The 12,032-nt window shown below is 55.2% G+C and overlaps 1 protein-coding gene across 1 annotated transcript in view; it reads left to right on the top strand.

Annotated features, from left to right (window-relative positions):
- The window catches only part of ARAP1 (ArfGAP with RhoGAP domain, ankyrin repeat and PH domain 1), a 113,679-nt gene that overhangs the window by 44,913 nt on the left and 56,734 nt on the right, over window positions 1-12,032 (top strand). The window contains exons 12-13 of the mRNA XM_054082309.1: window positions 2,033-2,118; window positions 7,335-7,517. Coding sequence (XP_053938284.1) covers window positions 2,033-2,118; window positions 7,335-7,517 — 269 coding nt within the window. The remainder of the gene's footprint in view (window positions 1-2,032; window positions 2,119-7,334; window positions 7,518-12,032) is intronic.

Below are 12,032 nucleotides of genomic sequence, written 5' to 3'. Positions count from 1 at the left end.
GGATCTTTGGGGGAAATGGGACCTCTTTGGGGGGGAAATGGGACCTCTTTGGGGTGGAAATGGGACCTCTTGGGGGGTGGAAATGGGACCTCTTTGGGGTGGAAATGGGACCTCTTTGGGGTGGAAATGGGACCTCTGTGGGGTGGAAATGGGACCTCTGTTGGGGGGGAAATTGGACCTCTTTGGGGGGAAATGGGACTCTTTGGGGGGAGAATGGGACCCTCTTTGGGGGTGGAAATGGACCTCTTTGGGGTGGAAATGGGACCTCTTTGGGGTGGAAATGGGACCTTCTTTGGGGGGGAAATGGGACCTCTTTGGGGGTGAAAGGGGACCATCTTTTGGGGGGAAATGGGACCTCTTTGGGGGAAATGGGACCTCTTTGGGGGGGAAATGGGACCTCTTTGGGGTGGAAATGGGACCTCTTTGGGGGGGAAATGGGACCTCTTTGGGGGGGAAATGGGACCTCTTTGGGGTGGAATGGGACCTCTTGGGGGAAATGGGACCTCTTTGGGGGGAAATGGGACCTCTTTGGGGGGAAAATGGACCTCTTTGGGGGGGAAATGGGACCTCTTTGGGGTGGAAATGGGACCTCTTTGGGGGGGAAATGGGACCTCTTTGGGTGGAAATGGGACCTCTTTGGGGGGAAATGGGACGTCTTTGGGGGGGAAATGGGACCTCTTTGGGGGGGAAATGGACCTCTTTGGGGTGGAAATGGGACCTCTTTGGGGGGAAATGGGACCTCTTTGGGGGGAAATGGGACCTCTTTGGGGGGAAATGGACCTCTTTGGGGTGGAAATGGGCCTCTTTGGGGTGGAAATGGGACCTCTTTGGGGGGGAAATGGGACCTCTTTGGGGGGAAATGGGACCTCTTTGGGGGGGAAATGGGACCTCTTTGGGGGGAAATGGGACCTCTTTGGGGGAAATGGGACCTCTTTGGGGGGAAATGGGACCTCTTTGGGGTGGAAATGGGACCTCTTTGGGGGGAAATGGGACCTCTTTGGGGGAAATGGGACCTCTTTGGGGGGAAATGGGACCTCTTTGGGGGGAAATGGGACCCTCTTTGGGGGGAAATGGGACCTCTTTGGGGGGGAAATGGGACCTCTTTGGGGTGGAAATGGGACCTCTTTGGGGGGAAATGGGACCTCTTTGGGGGGGAAATGGGACCTCTGTGGGGGGAAATGGGACCTCTTTGGGGGGAAATGGGACCTCTTTGGGGGGAAATGGGACCTCTTTGGGGGGAAATGGGACCTCTTTGGGGGGAAATGGGACCTCTTTGGGGGGAAATGGGACCTCTTTGGGGGGAAATGGGACCTCTTTGGGGGGAAATGGGACCTCTTTGGGGGGGAAATGGGACCTCTTTGGGGGGAAATGGGAACTCTTTGGGGGGAAATGGGACCTCTTTGGGGGAAATGGGACCTCTTTGGGGGGAAATGGGACCTCTTTGGGGGGAAATGGGACCTCTTTGGGGGGGGAAATGGGACCTCTTTGGGTGGGAAATGGGACCTCTTTGGGGGGAAATGGGACCTCTTTGGGGTGGAAATGGGACCTCTTTGGGGGGAAATGGGACCTCTTTGGGGTGGAAATGGGACCTCTTTGGGGGGAAATGGGACCTCTTTGGGGGGAAATGGGACCTCTTTGGGGGGGAAATGGGACCTCTTTGGGGGGAAATGGGACCTCTTTGGGGGGAAATGGGACCTCTTTGGGGTGGAAATGGGACCTCTTTGGGGGGAAATGGGACCTCTTTGGGGGGAAATGGGACCTCTTTGGGGGGAAATGGGACCTCTTTGGGGGGGGAAATGGGACCTCTTTGGGGGGAAATGGGACCTCTTTGGGGGGAAATGGGACCTCTTTGGGGTGGAAATGGGACCTCTTTGGGGGGAAATGGGACCTCTTTGGGGGGAAATGGGACCTCTTTGGAGGGGGAAATGGGACCTCTTTGGGGTGGAAATGGGACCTCTTTGGGGTGGAAATGGGACCTCTTTGGGTTTTTCCCACCCCGAAGCGGTTCTTTGACATCTCCCGTGGGTTCCAGGAGAACATCGGGGTTTGGGCCCCACCATCTCCAAAGTCCGGAGCCTAAAGATGGACCGGAAGGTGTGGACGGAAGAGTTGATTGAGGTATTGCCCCAAACCAACCACCCAAAGACCTCCATCTCCACCTTAGAACGTCCCTCAGCGGACGATGGTTGAAGCGTTGGAGGTCATCGCTGTGGTCTTCTCCAAAGAAGGTCCTTCCCAAGGTCCTTCTGTGTAGACTGGAGAGGTTCCACTTTGAGGAGAGGGTGAGGACGTGGTTGGATGGGCGCAACCAGAAGGTTGTGATCAAGGGGTGGATGTCCAAATGGAGATCTCCACCACCGGTGGTGTTCCTCAGAGGTTCTTCAGGTGCTCAGAGCTCTTTAGTGTCTTCACCAACAGACAGTGAGGTGGAGGACACCTTTGGAGGTGCCACCACGCTGGTGGGGCCGGTGACGCTCCTGGAAGAGAAGGTGGCATCGAGAAGGACTTGGAGAAGGTGGAGAAGTTGGGAACCTCATGAGGTGCCACCAGGCCCAATTCCAGGTCCTCCACGTGGGTGGAGAGGAATCCATGGTTTCCATAGAAGGTGGAGGAGGAGAGGATGGACAACAGCCCTGAGGAGAAGGACTTTGGGAGGGGCCTGGTGGGTGAGAAGCTCCACCAAGGGGTGTCCACAACCCAGAACCCACCCGTGTCCACCGCTGCGTCCAAAGCGGTGGCACCAGAGGGTCACGGAGGAGGTTCTGCCCCTCCGGTGAGGCCCAACCTGGAGTCTCGTGGGCGGTGGTGGAGTCCTCAGCGCAGGAAGGAGATGTTGGAGTGAGGTCTGAGGAGGCCACGGAGGTGCTCCAAAGGGTGGAGAACCTCCTGGAGGCTCCAGGGAAGCTTCTACTGAGTCGGATGAGCCCTCCAAAGTCCACCTCCCGCGGTCCTGGTGGTGGTTGGACATCCACCACTCACCTGGTGGGGTTGTGGCGTGGTCAGAGGGTGTCTATGTGTCCATGGGGAGGTGGTTCTGGAGCTGCTGGAGATGATCCAAAGGGTGGAGAACCTCCTGGAGGAGGAGAGAGTTGGGGTTGTGGAGAAGAGAAGGCTCCGTGGAGACCTCAGAGCAGCTTCTAGGAGGGAAAGGGCCTCCAGGGAAGCTTCTACTGAGTCGGATGAGCCCTCCAAAGTCCACCTCCCGCGGTCCTGGTGGTGGTTGGACATCCACCACTCACCTGGTGGGGTTGTGGCATGGTCAGAGGGTGTCTATGGTGTCCAATGGGGAGGTGGTTCTGGAGCTGCTGGAGATGTTCCAAAGGGTGAGAACCTCCTGGAGGAGGAGGAGGCAAGGAGAGAGTTGGGGTTGTGGAGAAGAGAAGGCTCCATGGAGACCTCAGAGCAGCTTCCAGGAGGGAAAGGGCCTCCAGGGAAGCTTCTACTGAGTCGGATGAGCCCTCCAAAGTCCACCTCCCGCGGTCCTGGTGGTGGTTGGACATCCACCACTCACCTGGTGGGGTTGTGGTGTGGTCAGAGGGTGTCTATGTGTCCATGGGGAGGTGGTTCTGGAGCTGCTGGAGATGTTCCAAAGGGTGGAGAACCTCCTGGAGGCTCCAGGGAAGCTTCTACTGAGTCGGATGAGCCCTCCAAAGTCCACCTCCCGCGGTCCTGGTGGTGGTTGGACATCCACCACTCACCTGGTGGGGTTATGGCGTGGTCAGAGGGTGTCTATGTGTCCATGGAGAGGTGGTTCTGGAGCTGCTGGAGATGATCCAAAGGGTGGAGAACCTCCTGGAGGAGGAGGACAAGGAGAGAGTTGGGGTTGTGGAGAAGAGAAGGCTCCGTGGAGACTTCAGAGCAGCTTCCAGGAGGGAAAGGGCCTCCAGGGAAGCTTCTACTGAGTCGGATGAGCCCTCAAAGTCCACCTCCCGCGGTCCTGGTGGTGGTTGGACATCCACCACTCACCTGGTGGGGTGTGGCTTGGTCAGAGGGTGTCTATGTGTCCATGGGGAGGTGGTTCTGGAGCTGCTGGAGATGTTCCAAAGGGTGGAGAACCTCCTGGAGGAGGAGGACAAGGAGAGAGTTGGGGTTGTGGAGAAGAGAAGGCTCCATGGAGACCTCAGAGCAGCTTCCAGGAGGGAAAGGGCCTCCAGGGAAGCTTCTACTGAGTCAGATGAGCCCTCCAAAGTCCACCTCCCGCGGTCCTGGTGGTGGTTGGACATCCACCACTCACCTGGTGGGGTTGTGGCGTGGTCAGAGGGTGTCTATGTGTCCATGGGGAGGTGGTTCTGGAGCTGCTGGAGATGTTCCAAAGGGTGGAGAACCTCCTGGAGGCTCCAGGGAAGCTTCTACTGAGTCGGATGAGCCCTCCAAAGTCCACCTCCTGTGGTCCTGGTGGTGGTTGGACATCCACCACTCTCCTGGTGGGGTTGTGGCGCGGTCAGAGGGTGTCTATGTGTCCATGGGGAGGTGGTTCTGGAGCTGCCGGAGATGATCCAAAGGGTGGAGAACCTCCTGGAGGCTCCAGGGAAGCTTCCACTGAGTCGGATGAGCCCTCCAAAGTCCACCTCCCGCGGTCCTGGTGTGGTTGGACATCCACCACTCACCTGGTGGGGTTGTGGTGTGGTCAGATGGTGTCTATGTGGTCCATGGGAGGTGGTTCTGGAGCTGCTGGAGCTGTTCCAGTGATGGAGGAACGCGTCGGAGAGGTCAATGTTGGCGTGAGGAGGTGGTGGGAGGTGATTGGCCAGAAGGTCCTGGCTGCTCTTCTCGGCCGCGGTCCTCTCTGGTGGCCCATCTGCGGGGTCCTGTGGAGGAGGAGAGGATGAGGGTGTGGGGATGGAGATGATGAGGACGTTGGGTGGTGGAGATGATGAGGGTGGTGGAAAAGGTGATGAGGAACGTGTTGGGGATGGAGGTGATGAGGACATTGGGTGGTGGAGATGATGAGGGTGGTGGAAAAGGTGATGAGGAACGCGTTGGGGATGGAGATGATGAGGACGTTGGGTGGTGGAGATGATGAGGGTGGGGGAAAAGGTGATGAGGAACGTGTTGGGGATGGAGTGATGAGACGTTGTTGGGTGGTGGAGATGATGAGGGTGGTGGGAAAAGGAGATGAGGAACGCATTGGGATGGAGGTGATGAGGACGTTGGGTGGTGGAGGTGATGAGAGTGTTGGGGATGGAGATGATGAGGACGTTGTTGGGTGGTGGAGATGCTGAGGATGTCGGGATTGGAGATGAGGAATGTGTGGGGATGGAGATAATGAGGACGTTGTTGGGTGGTGGAGATGATGAGGGTGGTGGAAAAGGAGATGATGAACGCGTTGGGGATGGAGATGATGAGGACGTTGGGTGGTGGAGATGAGGAGAGTGTTGGGGATGGAGATGATGAGATTGATGGAGAGGAGATGCTGAGGCTGATGGAGAAGGGAGATGATAACGTATTGGGGGATGGAGATGATGAGGACGTTGTTGAGTGGTGGAGAAGATGAAGATGATGGAAAAGGAGATGATGAGAGTGTTGGGGATGGAGATGATGAGAGTGATGGAGAAGGAGATGCTGAGGGTGATGGAAAAGGAGATGATGAACGTGTTGGGGATGGAGAAGATGAAGATGATGGAGAAGGAGATGCTGAGGGTGATGGGGATGGAGATGCTGAGGGTGATGGAGAGGAGATGATGAGGGTGATGGAGAGGAGATGCTGAGGGTGATGGGGATGGAGATGATGAGGACGTTGGGTGGTGGAGATGCTGAGGGTGATGGAAAAGGAGATGATGAACGCGTTGGGGATGGAGATGCTGAGGGTGTCGGGATTGGAGATGATGAGAGTTGGGGATGGAGAAGATAAAGATGGTGGTAAAGGAGATGAGGAACACATTGGGGATGGAGATGATGAGGACGTTGGGTGGTGGAGATGATGAGAGTGTTGGGGATGGAGATGATGAGGATGTTGAGTGGTGGAGATGATGAGGGTGGTGGAAAAGGAGATGATGAGAATGTTGAGTGATGCAGGTGTTGAGGCTGATGGAAAAGGAGATGAGGAACGCGTTGGGGATGGAGAAGATGAGAATGTCAGGGATGGAGATGCTGAGGGTGATGGAGAAGGAGATGAGAGTCTCGGGGACGGAGATGCTGAGGGTGATGGAAAGGAGAGGATGAATGTGTTGGGGATGGAGATGCTGAGGGTGTTGAGTGATGGAGATGCTGAGGGTGATGGAGAAGGAGATGATGAAGATGTTGGGGATGGAGATGATGATGAATGTGTTGGGGATGGGGATGATGAAGATGATGGAAAAGGAGATGCTGAGGGTGATGGGGATGGAGATGATGAGGACGTTGGGTGGTGGAGATGCTGAGAATGATGGAAAAGGAGATGATGAACGCGTTGGGGATGGAGATGATGAGGACGTTGTTGGGTGGTGGAGATGATGAGAATGTCGGGGATGGAGATGATGAGAATGATTGAGAAGGAGATGAGGAGGATGTCAGGGTTGGAGATGCTGAGGGTGATGGAGAAGGAGATGATGACTGTTGGGGATGGAGATGATGAGGATGTTGGGGATGGAGATGATGAGAGTTGGGGATGGAGAAGATAAAGATGATGGAAAAGGAGATGATGAGGGTGTTGGGGATGGAGAAGATGAGGATGTCAGGGATGGAGATGCTGAGGGTGATGGAAAAGGAGATGATGAACGCGTTGGGGATGGAGATGATGAGAATGATTGAGAAGGAGATGCTGAGGCTGATGGAAAAGGAGATGATGAGGGTGATGGGGATGGAGATGCTGAGGATGTTGGGTGGTGGAGATGATGAGAATGATGGAAAAGGAGATGATGAACGCGTTGGGGACGGAGATGATGAGAATGTCGGGGTTGGAGATGCTGAGGGTGATGGAGAAGGAGATGAGAGTCTCGGGGATGGAGATGGTGAACATATTGGCTGATGGAGATGATGAGGATGGTGGAAAAGGAGATGATGAACGTGTTGGGGATGGAGATGATGAGAGTGATGGAGAGGGAGGTGATGAGGGTGATGGAAAAGGAGATGAGGAACATGTTGGGGATGGAGATGATGAGGATGATGAAAAGGAGATGATGACCGCATTGGGGATGGAGATGCTGAGGGTGATGGAGAAGGAGATGATGAGGGTGTTGGGGATGGAGATGATGAGGGTGATGGAAAAGGAGATGATGAACGTGTTGGGGATGGAGAAGATGAAGATGATGGAAAAGGAGATGATGAGAGTGTTGGGGATGGAGATGCTGAGGCTGATGGGTGTTAGCGAGGAGCTCCACCTCCACCTCCTCATGGGCCTCTTCTCCTCCCGGCAGCTCTTCCAGCAGCTCGGCAACGCGGCGGCCAACGCCTTCTGGGCGGCCAACGTTCCTCCCAGCGAAGCCATCGTCCCCACCAGCGGCAGTCGGGACAGGAGGCGCTTCCTCAGCGCCAAATATCGCGACGGCAAATACCGACGGTACCACCCCCTCTTCGGCAACCAAGAGGAGCTCAACAGGGTCAGTGCTTCCACCAAAGGTCCATCCAGGGGGGGAGGAAAGGGGGGCTGAGGTGGGTTGAGACCTTCCTTGGAGGATGGAGGACCTCTGAGATCATTGAGTCCCACCATGAGGGAATGGGTTGAGTTGGAGAAGACCTCTGAGATCATTGAGTCCCACCATGAGGGAATGGGTTGAGTTGGAGACCTCTGAGGTCATTGAGTCCCACCATGAGGGAATGGGTTGAGGTGGAGAAGACCTCTGAGATCATTGAGTCCCACCATGAGGGAATGGGTTGAGTTGGAGAAGACCTCTGAGATCATTGAGTCCCACCATGAGGGAATGGGTTGAGGTGGAGAAGACCTCTGAGATCATTGAGTCCCACCATGAGGGAATGGGTTGAGTTGAAGAAGACCTCTGAGATCATTGAGTCCCACCATGAGGGAATGGGTTGAGTTGAAGACCCTCTGAGATCATTGAGTCCCACCATGAGGGAATGGGTTGAGTTGGAGAAGACCTCTGAGGTCATTGAGTCCCACCATGAGGGAATGGGTTGAGGTGGAGAAGACCTCTGAGATCATTGAGTCCCACCATGAGGGAATGGGTTGAGTTGGAGAAGACCTCTGAGGTCATTGAGTCCCACCATGAGGGAATGGGTTGAGTTGGAGACCTCTGAGATCATTGAGTCCCACCATGAGGGAATGGGTTGAGTTGGAGAAGACCTCTGAGATCATTGAGTCCCACCATGAGGGAATGGGTTGAGTTGGAGACCCCTCTGAGATCATTGAGTCCCACCATGAGGGAATGGGTTGAGTTGGAGAAGACCTCTGAGTCATTGAGTCCCACCATGAGGGAATGGGTTGAGTTGGAGACCTCTGAGATCATTGAGTCCCACCAGGAGGGAATGGGTTGAGTTGGAGAAGACCTCTGAGATCATTGAGTCCCACCATGAGGGAATGGGTTGAGTTGGAGACCTCTGAGATCATTGAGTCCCACCATGAGGGAATGGGTTGAGTTGGAGACCTCTGAGATCATTGAGTCCCACCATGAGGGAATGGGTTGAGTTGGAGAAGACCTCTGAGATCATTGAGTCCCACCATGAGGGAATGGGTTGAGTTGGAGACCTCTGAGATCATTGAGTCCCACCATGAGGGAATGGGTTGAGTTGGAGACCTCTGAGATCATTGAGTCCCACCATGAGGGAATGGGTTGAGTTGGAGAAGACCTCTGAGATCATTGAGTCCCACCATGAGGGAATGGGTTGAGGTGGAGACCTCTGAGATCATTGAGTCCCACCATGAGGGAATGGGTTGAGTTGAAGACCTCTGAGATCATTGAGTCCCACCATGAGGGAATGGGTTGAGTTGAAGACCTCTGAGATCATTGAGTCCCACCATGAGGGAATGGGTTGAGTTGGAGACCTCTGAGATCATTGAGTCCCACCATGAGGGAATGGGTTGAGTTGGAGAAGACCTCTGAGATCATTGAGTCCCACCATGAGGGAATGGGTTGAGTTGGAGACCTCTGAGATCATTGAGTCCCACCATGAGGGAATGGGTTGAGTTGGAGAAGACCTCTGAGATCATTGAGTCCCACCATGAGGGAATGGGTTGAGTTGGAGACCTCTGAGATCATTGAGTCCCACCATGAGGGAATGGGTTGAGTTGGAGAAGACCTCTGAGACCTTTGAGGTTCTTCCCACCCCAACCCCATCCCATGATTCCAAGGGTTGATCCATGTAGGGGGGTCGGATCCGGATGCGCTTTGAGATCCTTCCCAACCCCATCCCATGATTCCAAGGGTTGATCCATGCACGGATGTCGGATCCGGATGCGCTTTGAGATCCTTCCCAACCCCATCCCATGATTCCAAGGGTTGATCCATGCACAGAGGTCGGATCCGGATGCGCTTTGAGATCCTTCCCCAACCCCATCCCATGATTCCAAGGGTTGATCCATGCACAGAGGTCGGATCCGGATGGGCTTTGAGATCCTTCCCAACCCCATCCCATGATTCCAAGGGTTGATCCATGCACGGAGGTCGGATCCGGATGGGCTTTGAGATCCTTCCCAACCCCATCCCATGATTCCAAGGGTTGATCCATGTAGGGGGGTCGGATCCGGATGGGCTTTGAGATCCTTCCCAACCCCATCCCATGATTCCAAGGGTTGATCCATGTAGGGGGGTCGGATCCGGATGCGCTTTGAGATCCTTCCCAACCCCATCCCATGATTCCAAGGGTTGATCCATGTAGGGGGGTCGGATCCGGATGCGCTTTGAGATCCTTCCCAACCCCATCCATGATTCCAAGGGTTGATCCATGTAGGGGGGTCGGATCCGGATGCGCTTTGAGATCCTTCCCAACCCCATCCCATGATTCCAAGGGTTGATCCATGTAGGGGGGTCGGATCCGGATGCGCTTTGAGATCCTTCCCAACCCCATCCCATGATTCCAAGGGTTGATCCATGCACGGAGGTCGGATCCGGATGCGCTTTGAGATCCTTCCCAACCCCATCCCATGATTCCAAGGGTTGATCCATGCATGGAGGTCGTATCCGGATGCGCTTTGAGATCCTTCCCAACCCCACCCATGATTCCAAGGGTTGATCCATGCACCGAGGTCGTATCCGGATGCGCTTTGAGATCCTTCCCAACCCCATCCCATGATTCCAAGGGTTGATCCATGCACCGAGGTCGGATCCGGATGCGCTTTGAGATCCTTCCCAACCCCTTTCCATGATTCCAAGGGTTGATCCATGTAGGGGAGTCGTATCCGGATGGGCTTTGAGATCCTTCCCAACCCCATCCCATGATTCCAAGGGTTGATCCATGTAGGGGGGTCGGATCCGGATGGGCTTTGAGATCCTTCCCAACCCCATCCCATGATTCCAAGGGTTGATCCATGCACGGAGGTCGGATCCGGATGGGCTTTGAGATCCTTCCCAACCCCATCCATGATTCCAAGGGTTGATCCATGTAGGGGGGTCGGATCCGGATGCGCTTTGAGATCCTTCCCAACCCCATCCCATGATTCCAAGGGTTGATCCATGTAGGGGGGTTGGATCCGGATGCGCTTTGAGATCCTTCCCAACCCCATCCCATGATTCCAAGGGTTGATCCATGTAGAGGGATCGGATCCGGATGTGCTTTGAGATCCTTCCCAACCCTTTCCATGATTCCAAGGGTTGATCCATGCACGGAGGTCGGATCCGGATGCGCTTTGAGATCCTTCCCAACCCCATCCCATGATTCCAAGGGTTGATCCATGCAGGGAGGTCGGATCCGGATGCGCTTTGAGATCCTCCCCACCCTATTCCATGATTCCAAGGGTTGATCCATGCACGGAGGTCGGATCCGGATGGGCTTTGAGATCCTTCCCAACCCCATCCCATGATTCCAAGGGTTGATCCATGCACGGAGGTCGGATCCGGATGGGCTTTGAGATCCTTCCCAACCCCATCCCATGATTCCAAGGGTTGATCCATGGAGGGGGGTCGGATCCGGATGGGCTTTGAGATCCTTCCCAACCCCATCCCATGATTCCAAGGGTTGATCCATGTACGGAGGTCGGATCCGGATGGGCTTTGAGATCCTTCCCAACCCCATCCCATGATTCCAAGGGTTGATCCATGCACCGAGGTCGGATCCGGATGCGCTTTGAGATCCTTCCCACCCCCATCCCATGATTCCAAGGGTTGATCCATGTAGGGGGGTCGGATCCGGATGGGCTTTGAGATCCTTCCCAACCCCATCCCATGATTCCAAGGGTTGATCCATGCACGGAGATCGGATCCGGATGGGCTTTGAGATCCTTCCCAACCCCATCCCATGATTCCAAGGGTTGATCCATGCACGGAGATCGGATCCGGATGGGCTTTGAGATCCTTCCCAACCCCATCCCATGATTCCAAGGGTTGATCCATGCACGGAGGTCGGATCCGGATGCGCTTTGAGATCCTTCCCAACCCCATCCCATGATTCCAAGGGTTGATCCATGCACCGAGGTCGGATCCGGATGTGCTTTGAGATCCTTCCAACCCCATCCCATGATTCCAAGGGTTGATCCATGCATGGAGGTCGGATCCGGATGCGCTTTGAGATCCTTCCCAACCCTTTCCATGATTCCAAGGGTTGATCCATGTAGGGGGGTCGGATCCGGATGCGCTTTGAGATCCTTCCCAACCCCATCCCATGATTCCAAGGGTTGATCCATGCACGGAGGTCGGATCCGGATGCGCTTTGAGATCCTTCCCAACCCCATCCCATGATTCCAAGGGTTGATCCATGTAGGGGCGTCGGATCCGGATGCGCTTTGAGATCCTTCCCAACCCCATCCCATGATTCCAAGGGTTGATCCATGCAGGGGGGTCGGATCCGGATGCGCTTTGAGATCCTTCCCAACCCCATCCCATGATTCCAAGGGTTGATCCATGTAGGGGGGTCGGATCCGGATGCGCTTTGAGATCCTTCCCAACCCCATCCATGATTCCAAGGGTTGATCCATGTAGGGGGGTCGGATCCGGATGCGCTTTGAG

This window comes from Cuculus canorus, chromosome 1 (genome assembly GCF_017976375.1).
Source record: "Cuculus canorus isolate bCucCan1 chromosome 1, bCucCan1.pri, whole genome shotgun sequence".
NCBI lineage: Eukaryota > Metazoa > Chordata > Aves > Cuculiformes > Cuculidae > Cuculus > Cuculus canorus.
Note: the sequence above shows the minus strand (reverse complement) of the source record. Positions and strands in the feature narration are given on the sequence as shown.